We start from the raw sequence: 20,227 nt of genomic DNA on the forward strand, positions 1-20,227 counted from the left end.
GGGTCTGGGATTTCTCTATTCAACATCGAAAGTCTATCTAATCCAAGGTGCGTCTCCCCGTTTCGTCCGATCCTCGCAGCCACCCGCCTTACGCGACAGGTCCACCAGCCTCCGGAAGGCCGCACTAAAACAGCACATATCAGCATCGTCTCACAAACCAATCCATCAATCGCATAGTCAGGGAGGGTGTGCGAAAAGACTCACATAGTAAACAACCAAACTGCCCCCATCAAAAATCGTCTCCAGCGAAACCGTCTCGCCCTCCTTGGGCGCAACAGTCACGTCGCTCCGCGTGTTCCAAGCAATCTGCGCCACGGAAGCCGGCTGGCCGACACCAGGCTTCACCGTCGCGATCGCCCACGCGCCGGGGTCGCCGGCCGTCGCGGCGGCGAAGACCTCGACGCCGACCTGCTGGGGCTGATAGGGCGAGCCGTAGCCGACTGCGCCGGCGACCTTGATGACGAGGGAGCCGGAGAAAGGGGCGGGGATGGAGAAGTCTGTGATGTTGGGGGAGGGGGAGGAGTGGCTGGCTGCGCCGTCGAGGACGACTTCTAGGGGGGTTGTGGAGTCGCAGCCTGTGTTGGGGGTTTGGTTAGTGAGTTTTTGGTGCTGGGATGGGAAGAGATTGACCCAAGTTTCCTCCCCGTAATCATTCTTCCTTCCCTTCCTCCGCTGAGCGGGCCGGGAGGTCGGAGTTCGGATGAAGGGTCTTGGATTTTAGTGTCACTTACGGGAGTAGTCTGCGCGAACGCCCCATGAGCCCTGCGCTACGGCGGCATGGGCACCGCCCGCGGCGAGAAGAGAGGTCAGAAGAATAGAGGCGTACATGTTGACGAATGTTTGGTCATGTATGCTGGTGCGAAGAGCCGGGCTATCTTCAACCCACTTGGATGCAACAACGGATCTTTATATATTCTTTTTCCTCCCACGGGGTAAAATCCACGCTGTCCGGTACGCCCGGGAGGCGATCATGGTTTATAATGGCATCAAAAAACCTAGAGATCCTCTGCCAAGCAAACCAAATCTAAAGAGGATTTATCAAGTATAAACTCTATATGCGCACGCTGTGGAAGTTGAGTGGAACCAAGTAATTGGCAATTCGTCACTGCTCCCTCGTATGCAATATATATTGAGTTGGGCTGCCCGCGGCAAACGAGTTAGGTTTATAAATGTTGGCCATAGCCGTCATAAGGGGGTGAAAGGAGTAAAGCAAAGTCAAGTCCTTCATACTTTTACTTTTTTTTCTTCTTCGTATCTCAATTTCCAAAAGGGCAAAATGCACGCGGGTATGTCTGTTGATTGCGCTCCAGAGTTGAACATCGCTGGGCGTCTTGGCCTATCTCCCATTTGACTTGCTATCACACACGGCAACTTGGATAACACGGCCGGCGTCTTTTCCAAGAACTTTTGAGTAGGATTGTCGACCGACGACAGCCAGCAAACACAAAATCGTAAACTTCATTACGTTTCATCTTACTTCCTCTTCTCTCCATCCGCGGTTGAATCCCGGCCAGCATGCGGCTGCTGCTGCTGCTGCTGCTGCTGCTGCTGCTGGTGATAATCACACTCCTGCCTCCCAGCATTCACCTCCCAACTCAAAGCACTAAACTTCCACTCACCCCAACCAAGCCGCAGGTCGAAACTGCTGTGGAAACCTCGGATTTGTCCCTGTGGTTGTTCATCTTGAGGATTCTTGACAATCTCCCAATCCTCTTCGCTCCCCGTCTTCTTCTCGTCGCATCGACTTTGCGCCGGGGGACCGGAGCTGGAGCTGGATCTCTCCTTGGCAGGCGACTTTTGCTCTGTATTCCAACTGTCAGTCGCATGGTTTCTCTCGAGAAGCAGTCAAGACAGGAAGAGTGAGATGCGGGAGACGTGCCTGGCGAGATGCGATATGTGCCTCCTTGTTGTGCCATTTTCTATCCCATTCGCCTTTTGAAGGTACGTGAAGATTGAGGATGACGAATGTTAGTTTAGGCAACTATCAGCCCATCCTCTGTGGTCTCGAAACCTCTATGGCGGAGCATTCGGCCTAGGGTCTACTAGTTGATCGACAACGAAAGATCTCTTTGATTGGTTGATCGTCATTCAGTCGTCAGTGAGCCTCTTCGGCGCCTTATCATGTCGTAGAAGTATCTCCTGGTCGGTATCGCTTGAATGAAGGCTATCACCTATCTTGGGTGTTTTATTGACTATTTCTAGCTGTGTACGGGTATGTATGGTGACATCTCTCTACGATGCTTCCGCGTTGCTGAAGAAGATTGAAGCTCGGCTCAAGAACACCCCTCCTCATTTGACAAAGATTCCGAACAGTCGCTCTGGGCTCTGGGTATCTTGAGCAGAAGTTGCGATTTCCAGAACAACTCTCCTCCCGCTAAATTTGGACGACGCATCCCCGTTTCGTGATAGAAACTGTACTCTTTCGGCAGTACTCTCAGCCCGCCAAGGCCATCATTGCCACTCTCTGTATCATCGGATCGCATAGCAATGTAATAAGAGTTGCTTGCCTTATCAGCCTCATATCTATCCGAGATTGTCTTGGGTGCGGGCCCTCCGGCAGGCGTATGTATCGAATTGAAGTGTCGCTGAGATGGAAGGTTCGCCTCTTGTTCAATAATCATCCTCAACTACCTGAATTGGTTTCATGTATCCCAAGCCTTCTGACTCATGATCCCATCACTACTTCTTGAACTGCCGGAGATAGGGCCATGTTGGACTTCGACGTGGTTCTTTGGCGTCTTCGGAGGGTCTGCCTCCATCGGGCTCGCATCGCTGAGGTTATTGAGGTCGATGTTGTTGAAATCTCCAACGAGATGAGCTATCGAAGACTCCTCGTAGGACAAAACTTGTGAACGGTCATTGGGGTCCACTGCCGATCGCGAGGCTTGGCTGGCAGAGTGTGAACCCTTTGCTGACCTAGACATTCTAGCTGATCTCGAAGACAGGTGTGTTACTTCGAGGATCTTGGGGAACAGTTTCCTCCAGACTTGACGTGTACTTGGGAGACAAGACACGAAGATACCAACACATAGCTCGATGTGGGACCAGAGAGAGCATTGAAACGAGTCGGCTACGGTTGATGTTAGAGTTGTTCGTAGTAGACGGCGAGTCTCCATGCGATCTTACCTGTGACGTTGTATGATGTCGCAAAAATGAGAAGGGCCTTGATGCGATAGGCACTGACTGCGGTGAGACTTTGAACCATTAGCAAGATCCCCACATCACAGAATCATCTTACTTACAATACTCCGACGCCGAACATCAGCATCACACCCAACTTCTTCTTGGGTTGCATTCTCAGCGAGTAGACTTGAGTCGCAGGGAGGACAAGCATCCAGGCATCTAGAGCCACGTTCAACACGCCATGGCAGATGGCGAAGGCGTTCAAGTTGAAGCACTTGCCCTCCATATCCCTCTTCCACCCATGCCAGAAAAAGTGCAAGGGCTGACAAGAGCCAAAGATACCGGCGATGAAAGCGATCCAAAGAAGGAGGTTGAACAGCTGAGTACACCATAGGACTCGGCGGAACGTTTCGTCGGGAAAGATTCGAAGGTATAGAAATATGATCGAGGCCTTGATGAAGGCTAGGCAGGTCATATATAGCATGCCGAATATTATGAATAGCTGGTCTTGGTCAGTGTTACTCCATGAGGTGAGGAAGCAGAGATGCATTGATATTGCGGCCATCCCAAAAGAAAATATGTGATTTGGTCTTCTGATAGAACCCAGATATCCCTCCCTGCACCAGTTGCTTCAGCTATACGAAGACTATTAGTAAGAGTTGTACTTCAGTCGTAATCCGAGTCTTACCTAGATAGGCTGCTGGAAGGAAAGCTGCTAGTACGGCCTTTTTAATTGTCAGAGAGATTCATCAAGAGCAAGAGTGAAAGGGTAAACATACATATGCTATGACGATGGTCGTGTCGTCCCAACCCCAAGGCGACAGCTTTATACACTTGTTCACCATTCGCACAATGATGAAAAAAGTCGGAAGGGCGAATAGGAGCGCCTTAAACCACGCCATTACGGTGTCCTGCTGAGTGACGGGTACGCCACAGGCAGCCAATGACTGATTTCGTGCCGCTGTAGATGTTTGATGAGCCTCGATCTTGTTCACTTCGACGGTACCGAAGAGCCAAAAGGAATTGGTTGTTCGAAGCAGTCAATTGGTCTCAAGAACCCTCTGAAGGTCACCAACGCGAACCAACTACTATACTGCAGCTCATCATGGCCAGCGGACACGATGCTTCAGACAGTTCTCCGCGGATGTCTGAAGTTCATCACATCAAAATGGAGCGCACGGGCGTACTCTCATGTCGTTGTACATCGTTGCGATGCTTAAACCTTGGTCGGAAGTTTGTGGCCAGAGACAAGAATTATAGACTTTGAGGCTTGCAAAAGCAACCTTAGCGCTCGACAGTGGTGGTGCTGAAGTCATCATCGTAAATCATCGTACGGATAAATAAACACAGGCACATCGGCCAGCGAATCAATATGCAAAATTGGCAAAACAAAGTGTTCCCAGGTGGATTTTAACCACTGCATCTCCCCGAGGTGGGCTCGAACCACCAACCTCCAGATTAACAGTCTGACGCGCTAGCCAATTGTGCCATCGGGGATTAGCTCGAGACGAGCTGTTGGGCTGTTGTTGGAGCGGAGGCCGAGTTGAGCAATTATGTTTTTTTTGTCTGGGAGCTGGGAGCTGTGCGTTGTTTCAAGCCCTAGAGAGCGGGCCTAAGATGCGCGTCTTCGAGCGATTGCTGTCATGGTGTGAATGGGACAGAGTGATGATTGGTGGTGACTCGATTTGTTGACCCACGTTGTGGACAAGATGGAGTAGCTCGGGCGGGCTGGGTTTGGAGACATATCCGGGTCAGTCAATCTTGGGGAACGTCACGGTCAGGTTGTCGAAGACGTCGATTCTGAAAGAGTATGAGCCAATGTGACGTGTCTCTATTTAATTGTCGAAGAGCATGAATTAGGCGTTCGAAATCCTGGTTCCGGAGACTGTAGACGCACTTCTTGTCTTGCTAAATTCGCGGCGTGGTTAGGCAGCCAATGTCGGCTCGACATTCACAAGGCGAAAGCTTAAGTTACCTGAGAATGCCGCACCATGAAACTCATGAGAATTGCGAGAGAACACATGATTGCCGACTGTGAGGACTGGGCAACTCATACAGATTTTGCTTCTTTCTCTTGAAAAATAAAGTCATGAAGATAAGACCTCATTGGCCTGGCAATAACATTCTCCTCGATGCAGCGGCAAAAATAATGCTTGTAAGCTGAGCTGAGCTGAGCCCTTCAGGCATGTAAGCCATTTAGTGGACGCCTTTCCCTCCCATCAACACCATGCGAAGAGGCAGTCTCCATGACGAAACCATTCAAACCCAAGAACCCATCTCGACACCCTGTAAACAGACACCTGAATTGGCGGGCCGCAAGTGTCTAATGCTCTTAGTGGACAAAAACCCACCGTTTCTCTTTCTCATTGAACCACCACCACCCTTGTCTTCCAGGTGGGGGGCCCGCAATCTCACGATATCTGTCCTTTCTGTAGGGCTTCAAGCCCAATCTCCTTCAACAAATCAACTGGTCGGTTAGCTCAGTTGGTTAGAGCGTGGTACTAATATTTCATCAGAAATGTTCTGTAATGCCAAGGCCGGGAGTTCAAGCCTCCCACTGATCATTCTCTTTTGTCCCTGGTGATGAGAACCTTGGGAGACTTTTTTGTGCCTGCGCACTCATTTCCTGTTGTATGCAGGATGTGTATATACTGCCAGTGCTTGCGCAACCTTGTCGGGCAGACGTGACTGAAGCGATGATGTGAGTAGCAGAGTTGACTTACGAAGGCTCCAGAGACGGAGTCGTGGCTTTGTACTTAAGTTCCCCCGCCTGCGGAGTACGGGTTGTTGGAGAAGTTACAAAAGAGTGTGGGCTTGAGACAGGCAACAGGTCTTGGCTGGCGTAAAGAGAATTGAGTATACTGTAATGCGTAGGTCAAGATTCTTTCGAGATGCACTCCTCAGTTTACCGTGTGATGTAGGATGAGCGCGGAAAGGAGATCGTGGGGTAGGTAGGAAGACACTTTGCAACTCATTGTGAGCGAGTACGTGGCAGAAAAGCGAAGCCATGGCGTATGGCCCCGCGAGTCCTCGAGGAGCGTGGACTAAGTACCATGGACAAGTTCGACTTTGGGAGGGACGATGTGCACGTGGGGATGTTGTTGAATGTCATTGTTGGAGAACCGTCCTACACCTACCAGTGCATTATGTGGACGTCACTTTTCCCAGCCACACGTAGCAACAAGAGGAGCCTCAGAAGGAAGTGAAATTAAAAAGAAACACGGCACACGCATAGCTCGAGCCCAGAACGCCGTGTCATGAAGTTTCAATGTTTCATTTGCCTGCCTGACCCTTTACAAACCAAGCCAAGCAGAGATACCGCGAGGCATGCCATGCAATTGCATCGACCCGGAAATCGAATGCTTTCTCTGGGCCGTCCCTTATGTCGAAAGTCTTGTTGTCTTTAAAAGACGAACGAGAAAGGAAACGGAACCCAGATCTTTTGATCCACGTTTGACTCCCCCGTAAAACAGTAACTGCCAAATTTTTCGCGGGAAACACCAAAAGCTGACCGGACCCGGGAAACCCGACAGTTTTCCTTCCCAAGGCTTTTTTTTTGACTGCCGTATAATCCCCCATTTCCCCAGGCTGTTCCACACCTCCCAGAAACCAAACAAGACACACCGTTTAACGGTAAGACTTCTGGAATCTGGAGCGGGCACCCTTACCACCGAACTTCTTGGGCTCGCACCGGCGGTTGTCGGCGACGAGAAGGGTACGGTCGAACTGGACGAGGGCCTGCTTGAGCATGTTCTTGGAGTGCTCATCGACGAACTTCTGGTAGTAGGCGACGACGGACTTGGCAATGGCCTGACGGATGGCGTAGATCTGGGAAGTGTGACCACCACCGGTGACGCGGACGCGGATGTCGATGTTGGCGAACTTATCGAGGCCAAGGACGAGGAGGGGCTCGTAGACCTGTGGTGCGGGAGACGGGTTAGTTCTTCTCGTTCGGGATTCTTGGTTTTTGATGTGCGGTTTTCTCGTATAGACCCTGGTCGCCTTGTCTTCTCGAACCGATTTCGCGAATTGAACAGGCAAAGAGCAAGCGCTGCGCTGCGCACGACTCTTCGCGTCCATAGACAGAACGTGACATCGCAGCGCTCACTCCATGCGTCCCTTCCCTTGATACCAAGGGTTCCATTCCAGATTTCCATCTCTTGCCGACCAAGTCTTCAACGAGTTTCGCGCGGGATTATAATCGTACCTTGAAGCGGAGGATCTCAGGCTGGACAAGCGAGAGGGGCTTGCCGTTGACCTTGACGAGGCCCTTGCCAGCCTATTCACAATACAGTCAGCCTTCCATATTCCAAAGTATCCAGATATCGTTCGCCCCCTCCTTCGCAATCTTGGTTTCGGAGCTCTCTCTTTCTTCGGGGGAGGAAATTGATCGGTATCGTACCTTGCACTGGGCAACGGCGGTGGCGGTTCTCTTCTTGCCGAAGCACTGGACGCTCTGGGTGGACGACATGGTTGCTGCGGGATGGAGGGGGGACTGTTAGGAAATTCGCAACGCGATCGTGAGGCAGGCGTCTATGGTGCTTTGGGGGACAGACTCAGACCGTAAATTTTGCGAGTTGGATTTCAGTAAGGGTTGTGCCCTTTCCGCTGGGGGTTTGGGCCCGTTTAGTGGCTGGTGCGGCCGGTGATTCTCCGGGTGGGGAGGGTGAAGCACGTGATGTGGAATTGTGCTCGATTGTGGAAATCGCTTAGGTGGGCCCCGTGGCACAGCCGAGTCCAGCTTGAGACTAAAATGGACTAGTGGGGTGTCTCTCAAAGATTATGTCATCTTTCGAGATTGAGCGCGGAGTGTCCGCCGGCAAACCGAACCGCATTGGATGTCACTCACCGGCTTCGATAACCTTCCGATACGGCATCCACCAAGACCACCGAACGCCCCTCTATTCGCAGCCTCCACCTTCTTCCGCGACTACAGTGACATATCCCCCCGACCGGACCTCAACCTCCACCATCCTACCTTACACATTCGATCATCCTACACACTCGATCCGACAGACGAAACACTGCAAAGGATGTCGCGCAAGGGCGTCGGCCTCGCGGCCTTCGACCGCTCCCGCATCACCTCGGCGCAATACGCATCCCACGGCTCCAACCTCCGCACAACCAACTCCCAAGCCCTCGAGACCCAGCTCTCCGTCTTCCGCTCCCTCCTCCAACAGTTTGCACAGACTCACGCAAAAGATATCCGCTCAAATCCGTCCTTCCGCGCCCAGTTCGCTCGCATGTGTTCCGCCATCGGCGTCGACCCGCTCGCGTCCTCCTCATCGTCCTCGGGCGGGGGTGGATCGTCGTCGATATGGGCGCAGCTGCTCGGCCGGTCGGTCAACGACTTCTACTTTGAGCTGGCCGTGCGCGTGGTGGAGGTATGCAGCGCGACGCGCGACGAGAACGGCGGGTTGATTGGCGTCCGCGAGGTGCGGGAGCGAATCATGAAGGGACGCATGGAAGGCGCCAGCGAGGTGACGGAGGACGACGTGTTAAGAGCTGTCGGTACTTTGAAGCCGCTGGGTAGCTCGCACAGTGTTATCAAAGTCGGAAGCAAGTCATACATCCGGAGTGTACCCAAGGAGCTCAATACGGATCAGAGCGCCGTGCTGGAGGCTGTCCAAGTGCTGGGATATGTGAGCATCTCGATGCTAATGGTTAATCTTCGATGGCCGAGGGCACGAGCCCAGACTGCCTTGGAGGATCTTCTTGGTGAGGGTATGTTGTGGGTAGACAAGCAGTGTCCCGAATGGGAGTACTGGAGCCCCGGCTTCATGGTTGACACCGGCGAGGCGACAACGGGGGAGTGAAGCAAGCCATCTATCACTCAACAAAGACACTCAGACACATGCGGGAGGAACGAGTCGTTGCGATACAAGCAACGTTAGCAGTGCCCAACAGCTACCGAGGCAGTCAGCCCTAAAAGACAAAAAAAGAGTTCACCTCGGTAGGCTACATCTCTTGGTGCACTTGCTGGGAATCGAACTCGAACTCGTAGCCTGTCGTCGAGTAGGCTGTGGGCGTATTTGTTTGTTGACCATGAACCACTCCACCACCCAGCCAGTTTGACCTGACCCGTCGACCTAGACGGGCGCCTCCTGGCTGGTGACAGGAATGGAATTGACGGGCCCTATATAGGCTTCTCTCATGGCGTCAAGGCATCGGATGAAAGGGTACCTCAGGTTGATCCCGAGCAAGAATACGTCTGAAATACGCAGGCCAGCCACGGCCAAATCTGCTGAGTGGGCCGCTGTAGAACAAGGCGATATATCACCAGAACGCGTGATGCAAATTCATCTCACATCACGCAGCAGATAGCCTTAGGGAGATGGGCCTCGGACAAAAATACCAATCATAGTGAACCTAAAATCTAAGCGCGTTTGAACCTATCTACCGACACATGGGACATATAACATGATAGCAACATTTGAAGCAAGCAAATTGTACAGGGATATTGGGCGGTTGTTTGCGGTCCATCCAAGCCGCTTGCTCCCAGCTCGCGTATCTTCACACTGCCTCCACGCCCCTCAACTCCAGAAATCCGCCCCAAAGGACTGATATCGTTTTCGTATTAGATGTTACCAGATTTCTCATCAACTGGGCGTTATTTTGCTGTCATCTCTCAACCATCTCACCATAGAAGAGTCGTTTAGTAAGCGGGGTTGGGACCTCCCATCGGGCCCGGGTAGTCCTTAGGGCCAGGGTAGTCCTTGGGGCCCGGGTAGTCCTCAGGGCGGCCTCCCATGGAGGGAGAACGGCCGTCACCGAAGTGCTTCTTGCGCAGGGCAGCGAGACGCTTCTTCTTGGTGATGGTGTTGATGTAGGTGCCGATGATGAAGGACACCAGGTTGAAGAAGGGCACCCAGAGTTGATCAGGGAGGAACTTCTGAGCGAAGGCCAAGCACAGCGGGGAGGTGACCCAGCTGACCTTCATGACCTTCCAGAACCCAACCTTGACGGTCGCGCGGACCTGGTGGTACGTCTTGGCACCGGCAATGAGGGCCATCGCGGTGAGGTAGATGGAGTTTTGGATGGGCGCAATCTACGGAATTTGGGTCAGCATGCTCATCATGGACGGCTCTCGCTAGGTCATGCCACTCACAATCAAGTTGCTGACGATAATCTGCAGGATCTTGGCGCGCAAGCTGGTGCGGCCAGCAAAGGTCTTCTGCAAGGCCCAGATGAGGAAGTGGCCGAGAGGCGCGCTGACGAGGGCGCCGTAGGCGGCCATCTTGGGTACACGCGAGGTGAAGTAGTTGCCATGCTTGTTGCGGTCCTTGGCGAGGAAGGATGCGATCAGCTCCTGAGCACCGGCGAGGGTACCAGCAGTGAGCATCTTGGTGCGCAGAGGGTTCTGCTCGAGCTGCTTGATGTAGGCCTGGGTTGCACAGCGTCAGCATTTCGGCCTGGCATATTCCATATTCCCGACCATGATGCAGCGAGCGATTCTATCGTATCGCCCACACATGACGGACCAGAGTGGAGGTATTGGAGGACGAACCGCAAGATAGCCCTTGGATCCCGCATTTTTCTTGCCGCCGGTGATGGCGGTGCCGATGGCCTCGGAGATGGGGTGCTTCCCGCTGGTGCCAGGCAGAGGTTCCCCGATGAGGCCCTTCTTGACCTCCTCGACACCCTTCTTTATCGTGTCCTTCTCGAACTTGACCGACATGGTGGGCTAAAGCTTCCGGGGTATCGCTAACGTAATCGAGAAAATCGCGGGGGAAACTGCGGTGAAGGGAGGAGTATCAGCTTGGGAGGCCCGTCTTTGAGGGTGTTTGCGATGGGTTTTCCGGGGGGTGTTCGTCAATTGAATTGCGGCTCCAGAGTGGGAGTGGCAGCGCCGGGGGCCAATGGTTTGTGTACCGCGTCGCTCTGCCGACCGACCCAGGTGCGATTGGTTGATTGCGCGCGACTGGAGCTTGGCTCACTGGAGACCCTCAATTCACAATGACACGAACAAGTCCGTAGGAGGTGAAGGAATCAGGGCAACATACCAACTTTACTTCGAGATCGCAGGACGTGAAGAGAGCGTCTGAGCCGTCGTTAGGAGGGGAGGTTGGGCGGCAGCGATAGAGAGAGGGAGCGACGGAGTGGGTTGTTGATGTGTGGTGGTGGTCGAATGGTCGAGGTGGTTGACACAATCGGGGGCCCTGGGGGGCGTACGGATACGACCTAGACACGGCAGACTTCCACTAGAGGCACTTATGGGCCGTAAAAGGGTGTGGCAGGCCAGAACAAGCACGACAAGACAGGCCTCGGGTTGGGGGGGGAGGGAATTGACTGAATTGATGGGGTGTGGTTCCGACGCTGGACCAGAAAGACCAGAGCTTCGCTGCTGCGAAATGCTCATTCGTCGTCCTCCGCGCAACACAACCGGGATGTTGCATGACGGGCTAGAGCTGGACGGAGCTGCAGGGGTGTGTTCAAGAAGGACGTCTCATTGGCTGCCCTCTACCAATGGCCCGAGGTCTGTTTTTTTTTCACCTTGGTCCATTTTGGAGCCTGAGAGTAGGGGACGGCAGACAGCCCATGGAATGACGGGCGGCACCGAACAGACAGACGCACGTCGCACGCCAGCTCATCCTCTCTCATGCACTCACGCACTTTACACTATTACTTTTCATCCTAACCGAGTGGGAGAGAATTTCAACTCTGTTTCTCTGTGTGCAGCTGCCGACCATCTTACCGCAGTGCCGGGTTGACCCCGTCCAGCCGTCCCCTCACTTCAACTAGTTTAATGACGAAGCTTCACGCCCTGCCCTCCCGGATCGTCCGAAGGTCATCCGAACGACATTCTTTCTGCATGCATACCAATGCCACACTTTGCAGCTCAAAATCTGGACAGAGGGTGTTTGTAGGATCCGGTGAAAAGGTTTCGTCAAACATCCTCGGTCTGTGCCGGGCATTATCAGATGAGCCATGTCAAGTTGTGTTGTTCCAAACACGCTTTACCTCCAAGGCCCTGCATACTTCTAGTAGGGACGTGCCTTGAATATGTAGATGTAGAGGCAGTCCTATGCTGCCTCATTTCACTATCATGATAAATCAGAAGCGGCTCTTGCTCACGTATACTCATGAACGATATGGAATCAGTGTCTTCATGAGTTCGCACCAAATTTGACCTGCATATCCAATATCTGACAGATGCAGTGAGAATACGAGATAAGATTTGAATCGTACAGGGTCTAATAAACGTGGGCTGGTTGATTCAAAGCGTGTTTTGCACCTTCATCCTCAACCATGGGCCAGAAAGCTAGCATTCAACTCACGATTCTAAGACCAAGTATCAAATCAATTCAATTTTCGACCATGATCTAGACATCTCCCCCCTAATAAGTTGTGAGATGCATCAAACAAGATAAACTTATTCAAAACGGCAAGTTGTGGCGCCTAGTGACCGTTATTCATTTTGACGCCTTTGTTCGTCAAGACACGGAACAACTAAAAGTGATCCATCCTATAAAACAACAGCTTTGACAAAGCTCATCGAACGACTACAATACAACGAAAATAGTATGTAGTGAGGCAAGACAGCACGACCGTGTTGCATACCAAGATGGACGCAGGCTTCATAAAAAGCAAGGCCACGGAAACATGAGGCTGCAGACACGGCTAACTGTAGATGATGAAGGAGTGGGAGCTTGAGGTACAAATCGCGCCTTCCAGTTCCTATGTGAAAACTCATTATGGCGGCAATCTCATTGGCTGTTCCTTCATCTCATGCATCTCACGGTGAATGTTGAGATGAAAGCTGAGTGAATCAGGCGCTCCTTCCCACCGTGACCAGCAGCCGCACCTTCCTCCCAAGTGCAATCACCCACATGAACTCTCCCAGGTCCTCAACATACACAGTGCAGAGCCAGGTTCACCTCCTACGACACCTTACTCCATGACCGCCGCACCTAGGAGTATCTTCTAAACACCCATCCTCATCATCGGGCGGCTATCTCCTCGAGAATTGTGTGCCGCCACTTGGGCTGCCCGATATCAATATGGCACCCCAACCCACACACCGCCTGGCGCGTCCCTACGGCGCTTGTACACACGTCACAATGGTTCGAGTGTACAGCTACATCCTCAGATGCGATTCTTGTGGTAACTACGGTCACTTCGGATGGTTGTACCGGTGTAGCCAAGACCAGGAGGAAATATTGCGCAACTCCATCTCAAATGGCGAAGAGGTTAGCATCACGCAGCATCACGATACGGATATGGCACTGACATTGCAGGTCACCTTTGACGATATCGGTAAGCAGTTGGTCACTGCTGTTCAGCCAAGGAACCGCGGTCCAGAGAAACGATCAGGGAACGCCGCCAGCTTTCTCGAGGAGATGCCCCCGAGGGATATTACGACCACCTACACGACCGACCAGCTCATGACCATCTTCAACCAACGGAAACACGTAAGATGATTGAACGCCAAAGACCCTATTACATATGCTGATGAATCCTCTTCCGTCTAGCTCGGAGACGTTCTTCGTCGAGAATCATTTCGAATGAAGCCGGCACCTACCCAAGGCCACGATGGCACGCATTCGTCCAGCACCTACGACTTGGACGACATTCTAGAGACCAACATATCCGCTCCTTGGGTTCCCAAGTCGAAAGACGAGTGCCAATACAAGATCTGCTCCTATTGTCGCCCCGGCGGAGCAGACCGAGCGTATATTAGTCTGGATGGTATCGCTAAGGGCAACATTCCCGCTACCGCTGCTACCGGATACGGCTTCCACCTCTTTCGCGAGAGACCTGTGTGCAACTCTCAACTGCTTGCCAACATCGGTCTTCGATCATCTTCAGGGGCAAGTAGATTTTCCTTGCTTCCGGAGAGAATTATATCTGTTTGATTTATGGACAATACCTGACATTCCTTCCAGTCCTCAACCGGATCCTCCGCATCATCAGTAGATACAAGCAGATACATCAGCGATGCTCAGCTAGCGAGCCACTTGGCCTCACAGCTTAACATAACCGGCGCGTCGACACTCGAACCGAGACCAACGACCCCTTACTCCCTTCTCCTCCCCCACGGCCACCTGCCTCGATCCCCGGGGACCCCGAACCTCGCCACCCAAGTCGAGAAGCCCCTCGAGCCCAATGAAGACGACTCTTCGTGGCAGGATACCACGGCTTCAACCATGAGCCTTGCGGCCGGCGTCAGTGGCCATATCGGCGACGCCGCCACGGAGATGGAGGAACAAGAGGAGGAGCAGGGGAGTTTCCTCGCCCAGCCCCTCACCGTCGCGAACGGTGTGGCCGTCTTGGAACAGAGCGTCGAGATGCATGAGCCTGACTTGGTCACCCAGGTTTAAGAGAGGCATGGCGAAAGGAGTAGCGGCGCTGTGGCCAGTGGCGTTGGTTCATGAAGGCGTTGGATTGCACAAAAGGATCCCCGCCCCCGGTTGCGAACAGGAATTGTCTGCATTGTTCTCCGGTACGGCATATACCCCTATAGAGAGGTGGACAGTAGACAAGTGTAGGACGAGCCAAGCTTCTCAAGGCTCTGCCAATCAAATTAAAAAATCATCCATCATAACTGCATTCATGAAATTCTATCTCCAATCCCAAACCACACTTCAATCCTTGGTGCTCTCCAGCACAGCCTTCATCATGGCATTGCCCACAGCCACAGCATCCTTGAACCGCGGCTGGAAGAACTGCTGCGTCGTCTCGAACCGGTTCTTCCACGTCTCAAAGTGACCCAGCGAAACGCACTCGGCCCACCCCCTCGCCGCGAACGTGAACTCGAGGTCGTCGGAGCGGTACGTGTGGTCCTCCACCGCCGTCCGCAGCGCGTCGTCGAGCAGCTCCCGGCTGCGGAAGAGGTGTTCCGCGACGCCGAGCCACAGCCGGAACAGCGGCGTCGAGCAAATCATGTGGTCGTAGGGTACGATGCCCAGCTGCGCCCAGCAGTCTACCATGGCCAGCAGGCTGAGGTGGTTGTTTGCGCGCTGCGGCTCCGTCTGGTCTTCCTTTTTGCCGAGGGAGAAGCGCTCCAGCAGGTCCGGGTTCAGCAGGGGGCGGTCCGCCCACTTGGGGCTGCCGTCGTGGCCGAATACTTTTTCCTTTGCGGCGAGGACGCGGGCGCGGAGAGCCTCGGTGTTGCCTTCGAGCATGAGCTTGTACAGGTCCGTGACGGAGCGGGCGAACTGGGAAATCTGCTTGCGGGCCTCGGGGTTGAGGATCGCGAGGCCGGCGTAGACGTGCCATTTCTGGGAGTAGATGCGCAGCATGATGTTGATCTTTACATTCTCCACGCCGCCGACGTAGCGCGACATCTCCCAGGGGAACTGGGTGTTTGCGTGCCAGGCTTTGCCCATGGAGAGGAAGGCGGCGTGAGTGACGGCCTGGGTGTCGGCGGTGATGCGGTCGTGCTCGAGGGCCGTGAGGTGGACGTGCTTGGAGCCGAGGACGGAGAGGACGGTCTCGACTTTTGCGACGGCGGAGGGGGCGGCGCGGTGGCCGATGATGACGAGGGGTTGGTTGCGCGGGTCGACGTTGGGGCCGTGGAGGGAGTGGCAGGAGACGATCTCGACGTCGGTGGGGAGGTGACGCTCAAAGGCTGTGATCTCGGGGGCTTTGCAGGAGGTTTGGCCGCCTACGATGGCGCCGAGCTTGGTTGCTAGAGACGGGCATGATGGTTAGACGATGATGATCCTCTCGTGGGAGAGTAGGCTCAGGGGCTGTGGGCAGAGATGGCGGGAGGCATTGGAGGGAAAAAGTCATACATGGTCCATACTGGGCGATCACGCGGTCAATGGCGGCAGCTTCAACGCTGTAAATGATGTAGTCGCTGGCGCGAGAGACGTAATGGCCATTTCGGCAGATTTGTACATTGTTCTATCAAGAAACTGCTCAGCCGGGGTTGAACAACGAGGGGTTTCCACGCTAGAAAACGCGCGGCAGGGCAGGTCTGGTGGCATTCCCATACATTTCCAGAGAACTCTTCTTTCAGGCTCTCGTACTTTTCTTCCTGGTCACAAGCCATGATCCTGCCGACACCCGGGACGTCAGCCATATTTTTCCTATTCTCGCTGTTCCTCCTCTTCTTTCTAGCACAGCGCAGACTGTACAGTTGGTATAGCAATGATACGGCATGAAGCTATTGCAGGTTCCTGAAAAGCTTTGTTAGCTTCGCTGTTCTCCAAGAACGAGTCGTAGAAAAGAACAGAATGATCGTGATGGTTCAGACAGGTAAAGTTTAAGGTAGCTAGGTGTATCATCATGGAAGGCCCTCAGCGGTACCCGGGGCCAGAATGGTTACCCGAGAATGCCTTGGGCGATACTCTAGCCAAATGCGCTCTTGTCATCATGACCAATGGGGGAATGTGATGGTGAAGGAGGATGAGAACAGAAAGAGAAAAGCTTACCAGAAGAACCGAATAGCGCAGAGGCCCAGCTGGGGAATGAACAATTACTCACTTCCATCCAGCGGCAGAGAGCCTCTGCGCGTACATCTTCCCCATGTCTCCCATACCAATCAGGCCGACCACGAAATTTTCCATTCCGGCGGGGACGGCTGCGGTGGCCTGCGGTGAAGGGAGAGCAGAAGAAGATGCCATCGTGCTGTCGCGTAGTATGCGCTTTCTCTGTCAGGTTAGAAAATTTTCTCTTTCCCCCGGTGAATCTGAGCTTCTGTTCGAGTGGCTGCAAAAGGTTTCTACTCGAAGTAAAAAGACCTCTCACATCCTCACAAGCGGCGGAAAACTCTGCAACAGTCAAGAGAATCGAGTCCGCGACGCTGTCTGCAAGTTCTGTTGTGCGAGAGTGTTGTGATGCGAATGGTGAGAAGAATAAAAGTTGTCGGTTCAAGTTCTGCTTTTTGATCTTCGCGGCGCCCGCCTGGGCGGATCCATTGGCGGAGGCGCGGGAAAGATTGGCCGAAAGGCCCCTCCACGGTATTGCTTAGGTGCATACGAGAAACTGGTGGGGGACGAATTTGCTTACTATGATATTTCGCGGGGGTCCACCAAAGCTCCGAAGCTCAGGTCGTCGAGAGAGAGCTCATCCCGCTGCATATGAAAGAGATAATCAGAATCGACAGATCAAGGCATAAGCTCTCGACATGTCTGTGCTCTTCGCCGTTGGTTCCAACGGATCGGGCCAACTCGGCATCGGCCACAAAGAAGACGTATCCGTCCCCAAACAAGCCATCTTCTTCCCAGAGGACACCGAATCGCCAGTCGTCAAAATCGCAGCAGGCGGAAACCACACGCTTCTCCTCACGGAATCAGGACAAATCTGGTGGAGCGGCGACGCCACCAGCGGCGCATGCGGCCTCACATCAGCAGCAGAGACTGACGAGCCCGTGTTCCAAAAGGACCAGCTCAGCAAGGATGAAGCAAACGCCGCCGCAGTCAACACCACAGCAACAACGACAACACCAGTCCTAATCGCAGCAACCTGGGAAGCTTCCTTTGTCGTCCAGAAGGACGCGGATGGAAAGAAGACCAAGATCTCCAGCTTCGGCGCCGGACAGAAGGGCGAGCTGGGCCTCGGAGAACTCCTCGTCCGCTCGCCGTCCGCCACCCTCTTCAAGGAATTCCCGCCGGCCGGGACTGAGATCGTGGACCTGGCGGCGTGTATGGGTCACGCCGTGGCGGTCCTGAGTAACGGCGACGCCTACGCCTGGGGCAATGTGCGCAAAGGGCAAGGTGGAATCCCAGAGGCGGTCGTCTACTCGCCGAGGAAGATTGAGGGTGTCGACTTTAAAGTTGAGAGGGCTGTCTGCGGGAAGGACTTTACCTGCCTGTTTGGAGCACCGGACTCGGGCAAACTGCTCGTCCTGGGGTCTGATAAGTGGAATATCAAGTCCTCTGCGCCCAGGTCCGCACCAGAGTGGGCAGATGTGGCCGCTAGCTGGGGTAATATCTACGTCTTGAAGAAGGACGGCGAGCTCTTGGCGTGGGGAAGAGACGACCATGGACAGCTCCCGCCACCGAGCATACCCAAATTATCAAAAATTGCCATTGGCAGCGAACACGTCATTGCATTCACGGAGACGGGCGATGTGCTCGCTTGGGGATGGGGAGAGCACGGCAACTGCGGCCCGCAAGTTGAGAACAACGACGTCAAGGGGCGGTGGAATGTCATTGCATCGTCAAGATTTATTCCCCCCGGTTCTAAAATTGCGGGTATCGGCGCGGGCTGCGCGACTAGCTGGGTGACTATCATCACCGGTTGAGCAAATGGTGCAAACATGGTTCAGCCGGCTGGCTATTTGAACTCGGACAGGCAGCAACATCATCCCCCCCCACCCATTTTAACAAATCACGGGCCTTGATAGAACAGGCCCAGGCGCCTAACATCGTCAAGGCGCTGCGTGGGCTCCAATCCTGCGCTACTGGCTGGAGTCGGGTCGAATTCGGCATTCTCCTCAGCGACGTTGCGGTCAAGATGCATGGAAGACGCGGTCTGCAGAGAAATGCGCGTTAAGATCATGACCCTAGGTAGAGTGATTGGGCCAGGGAGACTTACAGGCTGATTACTATGATCCCACCCAAGTCTTGCATCCAAGTCTGGATCATCGTCCTCTTCGTACCTGACAGGCTCCCACGCCTGTTCGTCCTGGTCATCCACAAAAAGGCTTTGGGAAGCCATTGTTGCGGGAGGCGGTCGCTGTGACGGCCGCAAATCGAAGAGGGAAGTTCGCGCGGCAATTCCACTCCGTGATGCAGACGCCGACAGCGGTGGAGGCGGCATGCTCTGCGCGGGTGGCTTCTCCTGGGGCTGCGGAGTCTCAGACGGCGCGGTACTTTGTCTTCTAGACGCGGCTTCGAGCTGCTGTTGCGGCGCGGCTTGAGCTCCCTTCGCCTTGCCCTTCTTCGTCTTCTGGGCCGGGTTGCCCTTCTCGCCGACTGTCATCAGCAGGAACTCGCAACTTATGCCGTCGCCGGGGTAGGTGAACAGTATCGGGCGCGCCGGGTCGGAGTACCGAGCGGAGATGTGGTTGCCGGTGATGCCGGCATGCTGGATGATGGCTCGGAAGTCCTTGACGCTGATAACGATGCGGAGCTTATCCTCGACTTCTATGTCTTCGAACTCGTCGACTTCGATGGCGATTGATGTGTGTAGTGGTTTCTTGAGGACCTCTGTGTCTGATATTAGCATTCATAGGTACCCAAGAAGGTTCAAAGCCAACCGTCTCCGTTTGTCGTCTTCTCCGTGAAGCATGTGAAGTTGACATGTTCGCCGTCTGAGTTGATGTCCAGAAGCTCGACACCGGGACCAAAATGTTCCATCAATTGTCTCAAAGTCCGCGACGGGATGGTCCAATGATGGATCGCTTCATCGCGATCGAATTTGGCGTGCACTGGCACCGCAACCTCGAACGGCAGGCGATGTGTAGATGTGACACCTGGGTCATTGATCAGTGGTTGAATCCGAGTCGTGCCAATCCAAGATTGAGAAACGAACCATTCCGGAATACTAGTTTCACAATGAAGCGACTCTTGACACCCGGGCCGTCCTCAATAGCGACATCACAACGATCGATCGTGCTCTCTTTCTCGCGATCACGTTGCGGATCGCCACCTGCGCGGCTTCTGAAGATGGAGGCGAGTGACTATAGAACAATGAGACTCTGGCGGCATGCATGTCAAAGCATCAAGGGGCATCATACCCTGATATACAGAGTGCAGTAAAACTTGTCCCGGTACTGCGCACTCCCCTCAAACTGGTAGCGGGAGCAGAAGCGATTGGTGGTGAATGTGAAGCAGGAGTAGGCCGACTTGGATGCATTGAGTGCGGTGAGGACCAACTGCATGTAAACCGGTCAATATTCAGGTCTGTAAATTGCGGTGCTTAGACGGTAGGTGACTGACCTTGTCCTTCTTGGCTTCTAGGGAGACCTCATCGCTGAATTTGTTCAAGCAGGCGAGGACGTCGCGGAAGGCGGCGACGGCTTCCTCGCTTAGCGTGAAGTTGAGTACGGCCATCTTTGCACCGCAGATTCCGAGGTCGATATCATGAAGTCATTGAAGCTATCGCCATGGATGTCGAGTTCAATCTTGGTTCACTGCGTTAAGGTTGCTTCGAAGAGAGAGGGGCGGTCGTCATAGGCGAAGCGCGTCGGGGCGCGTAAAGTGGCCGTCTG

At 53.8% G+C, this 20,227-nt stretch overlaps 9 protein-coding genes and 2 non-coding genes across 11 annotated transcripts; 5 read left to right on the forward strand and 6 right to left on the reverse strand.

Moving 5' to 3' along the window:
• Positions 1 to 1,133: 1,133 nt before the first annotated feature.
• On the forward strand, positions 1,134 to 1,957 carry BDP81DRAFT_472990 (uncharacterized protein). Its single transcript, XM_060594637.1, has one exon. It carries the CDS (start codon positions 1,516 to 1,518, stop codon positions 1,861 to 1,863), a length of 348 nt encoding a protein of 115 aa, XP_060443318.1. The 5' UTR covers positions 1,134 to 1,515; the 3' UTR covers positions 1,864 to 1,957.
• Positions 1,958 to 2,642: 685 nt separating this feature from the next.
• On the reverse strand, positions 2,643 to 4,085 carry BDP81DRAFT_324112 (uncharacterized protein; the record flags this gene model as incomplete). Its single annotated transcript, XM_060584853.1, has 6 exons — positions 2,643 to 3,070; positions 3,127 to 3,194; positions 3,243 to 3,625; positions 3,646 to 3,758; positions 3,812 to 3,848; positions 3,903 to 4,085. Coding segments are annotated over 6 exons (1,212 nt in total), but the record flags the coding sequence as incomplete, so codon positions are not given.
• Positions 4,086 to 4,546: 461 nt separating this feature from the next.
• On the reverse strand, positions 4,547 to 4,620 carry BDP81DRAFT_t220. Its single transcript has one exon. It is a non-coding gene; the product is annotated as a tRNA-Asn (tRNA).
• A 972-nt stretch (positions 4,621 to 5,592) lies between these two features.
• On the forward strand, positions 5,593 to 5,687 carry BDP81DRAFT_t213. The gene has a single exon. It is a non-coding gene; the product is annotated as a tRNA-Ile (tRNA).
• A 754-nt stretch (positions 5,688 to 6,441) lies between these two features.
• BDP81DRAFT_51734 (ribosomal protein S9/S16) lies at positions 6,442 to 7,733 on the reverse strand. Its single transcript, XM_060595905.1, has 3 exons — positions 7,526 to 7,733; positions 7,331 to 7,402; positions 6,442 to 7,041 (listed from the first exon to the last, which is right to left on the reverse strand). The coding sequence occupies exons 1-3, from the start codon at positions 7,592 to 7,594 to the stop codon at positions 6,751 to 6,753; spliced, it is 432 nt and encodes a 143-aa protein (XP_060443320.1). The 5' UTR covers positions 7,595 to 7,733; the 3' UTR covers positions 6,442 to 6,750.
• A 423-nt stretch (positions 7,734 to 8,156) lies between these two features.
• Positions 8,157 to 8,939, forward strand: BDP81DRAFT_462505 (EAP30/Vps36 family protein; the record flags this gene model as incomplete). Its single annotated transcript, XM_060593907.1, has 1 exon — positions 8,157 to 8,939. One exon carries the CDS (start codon positions 8,157 to 8,159, stop codon positions 8,937 to 8,939), a length of 783 nt encoding a protein of 260 aa, XP_060443321.1.
• Positions 8,940 to 9,778: 839 nt separating this feature from the next.
• BDP81DRAFT_462506 (Mpv17/PMP22 family protein) lies at positions 9,779 to 10,801 on the reverse strand (the record flags this gene model as incomplete). The annotated part of the gene is made up of 3 exons (XM_060593908.1): positions 9,779 to 10,171; positions 10,232 to 10,507; positions 10,631 to 10,801. The coding sequence occupies 3 exons, from the start codon at positions 10,799 to 10,801 to the stop codon at positions 9,779 to 9,781; spliced, it is 840 nt and encodes a 279-aa protein (XP_060443322.1).
• A 2,323-nt stretch (positions 10,802 to 13,124) lies between these two features.
• BDP81DRAFT_482477 (uncharacterized protein) lies at positions 13,125 to 14,519 on the forward strand (the record flags this gene model as incomplete). Its single annotated transcript, XM_060595010.1, has 4 exons — positions 13,125 to 13,313; positions 13,362 to 13,535; positions 13,596 to 13,938; positions 14,038 to 14,519. The coding sequence occupies 4 exons, from the start codon at positions 13,125 to 13,127 to the stop codon at positions 14,442 to 14,444; spliced, it is 1,113 nt and encodes a 370-aa protein (XP_060443323.1). The 3' UTR covers positions 14,445 to 14,519.
• On the reverse strand, positions 14,502 to 17,023 carry BDP81DRAFT_431838 (prephenate dehydrogenase). Its single transcript, XM_060590715.1, has 4 exons — positions 16,555 to 17,023; positions 16,064 to 16,124; positions 15,861 to 15,972; positions 14,502 to 15,754 (listed from the first exon to the last, which is right to left on the reverse strand). Exons 1-4 carry the CDS (start codon positions 16,692 to 16,694, stop codon positions 14,709 to 14,711), a joined length of 1,359 nt encoding a protein of 452 aa, XP_060443324.1. The 5' UTR covers positions 16,695 to 17,023; the 3' UTR covers positions 14,502 to 14,708.
• A 55-nt stretch (positions 17,024 to 17,078) lies between these two features.
• Positions 17,079 to 18,359, forward strand: BDP81DRAFT_51829 (RCC1 domain-containing protein). The gene has a single exon (XM_060595929.1). The coding sequence runs from the start codon at positions 17,198 to 17,200 to the stop codon at positions 18,314 to 18,316; it is 1,119 nt and encodes a 372-aa protein (XP_060443325.1). The 5' UTR covers positions 17,079 to 17,197; the 3' UTR covers positions 18,317 to 18,359.
• A 43-nt stretch (positions 18,360 to 18,402) lies between these two features.
• Positions 18,403 to 20,069, reverse strand: BDP81DRAFT_324148 (Rad9-domain-containing protein; the record flags this gene model as incomplete). The annotated part of the gene is made up of 6 exons (XM_060584857.1): positions 18,403 to 18,546; positions 18,610 to 19,223; positions 19,274 to 19,489; positions 19,549 to 19,696; positions 19,754 to 19,891; positions 19,956 to 20,069. The coding sequence occupies 6 exons, from the start codon at positions 20,067 to 20,069 to the stop codon at positions 18,403 to 18,405; spliced, it is 1,374 nt and encodes a 457-aa protein (XP_060443326.1).
• Between the last annotated feature and the right edge of the window lie 158 nt (positions 20,070 to 20,227).

The sequence above is a fragment of the Colletotrichum phormii genome (genome assembly GCF_030913505.1).
Source record: "Colletotrichum phormii strain CBS 102054 chromosome Unknown BDP81scaffold_14, whole genome shotgun sequence".
Taxonomy (NCBI): Eukaryota; Fungi; Ascomycota; class Sordariomycetes; order Glomerellales; family Glomerellaceae; genus Colletotrichum; species Colletotrichum phormii.

Excerpts from the sequence above, each read along its gene's own strand:
- BDP81DRAFT_431838 (XM_060590715.1), bottom strand. The coding sequence starts at position 16,694 with ATGGCATCTTCTTCTGCTCTCCCTTCACCGCAGGCCACCGCAGCCGTC. Across the intron at positions 16,125-16,554 it reads CTCTCTGCCGCTGGATGGAA|GATCATGGCTTGTGACCAGG; the intron begins GTGAGTAATTGT and ends GGGTGTCGGCAG. Across the intron at positions 15,755-15,860 it reads GATCGCCCAGTATGGACCAT|CAACCAAGCTCGGCGCCATC; the intron begins GTATGACTTTTT and ends GCCCGTCTCTAG.
- BDP81DRAFT_51829 (XM_060595929.1), top strand. The coding sequence starts at position 17,198 with ATGTCTGTGCTCTTCGCCGTTGGTTCCAACGGATCGGGCCAACTCGGC.
- BDP81DRAFT_51734 (XM_060595905.1), bottom strand. The coding sequence starts at position 7,594 with ATGTCGTCCACCCAGAGCGTCCAGTGCTTCGGCAAGAAGAGAACCGCC. Across the intron at positions 7,403-7,525 it reads CCGCCGTTGCCCAGTGCAAG|GCTGGCAAGGGCCTCGTCAA; the intron begins GTACGATACCGA and ends TATTGTGAATAG. Across the intron at positions 7,042-7,330 it reads CTGAGATCCTCCGCTTCAAG|GTCTACGAGCCCCTCCTCGT; the intron begins GTACGATTATAA and ends CCCGCACCACAG.
- BDP81DRAFT_472990 (XM_060594637.1), top strand. The coding sequence starts at position 1,516 with ATGCGGCTGCTGCTGCTGCTGCTGCTGCTGCTGCTGCTGGTGATAATC.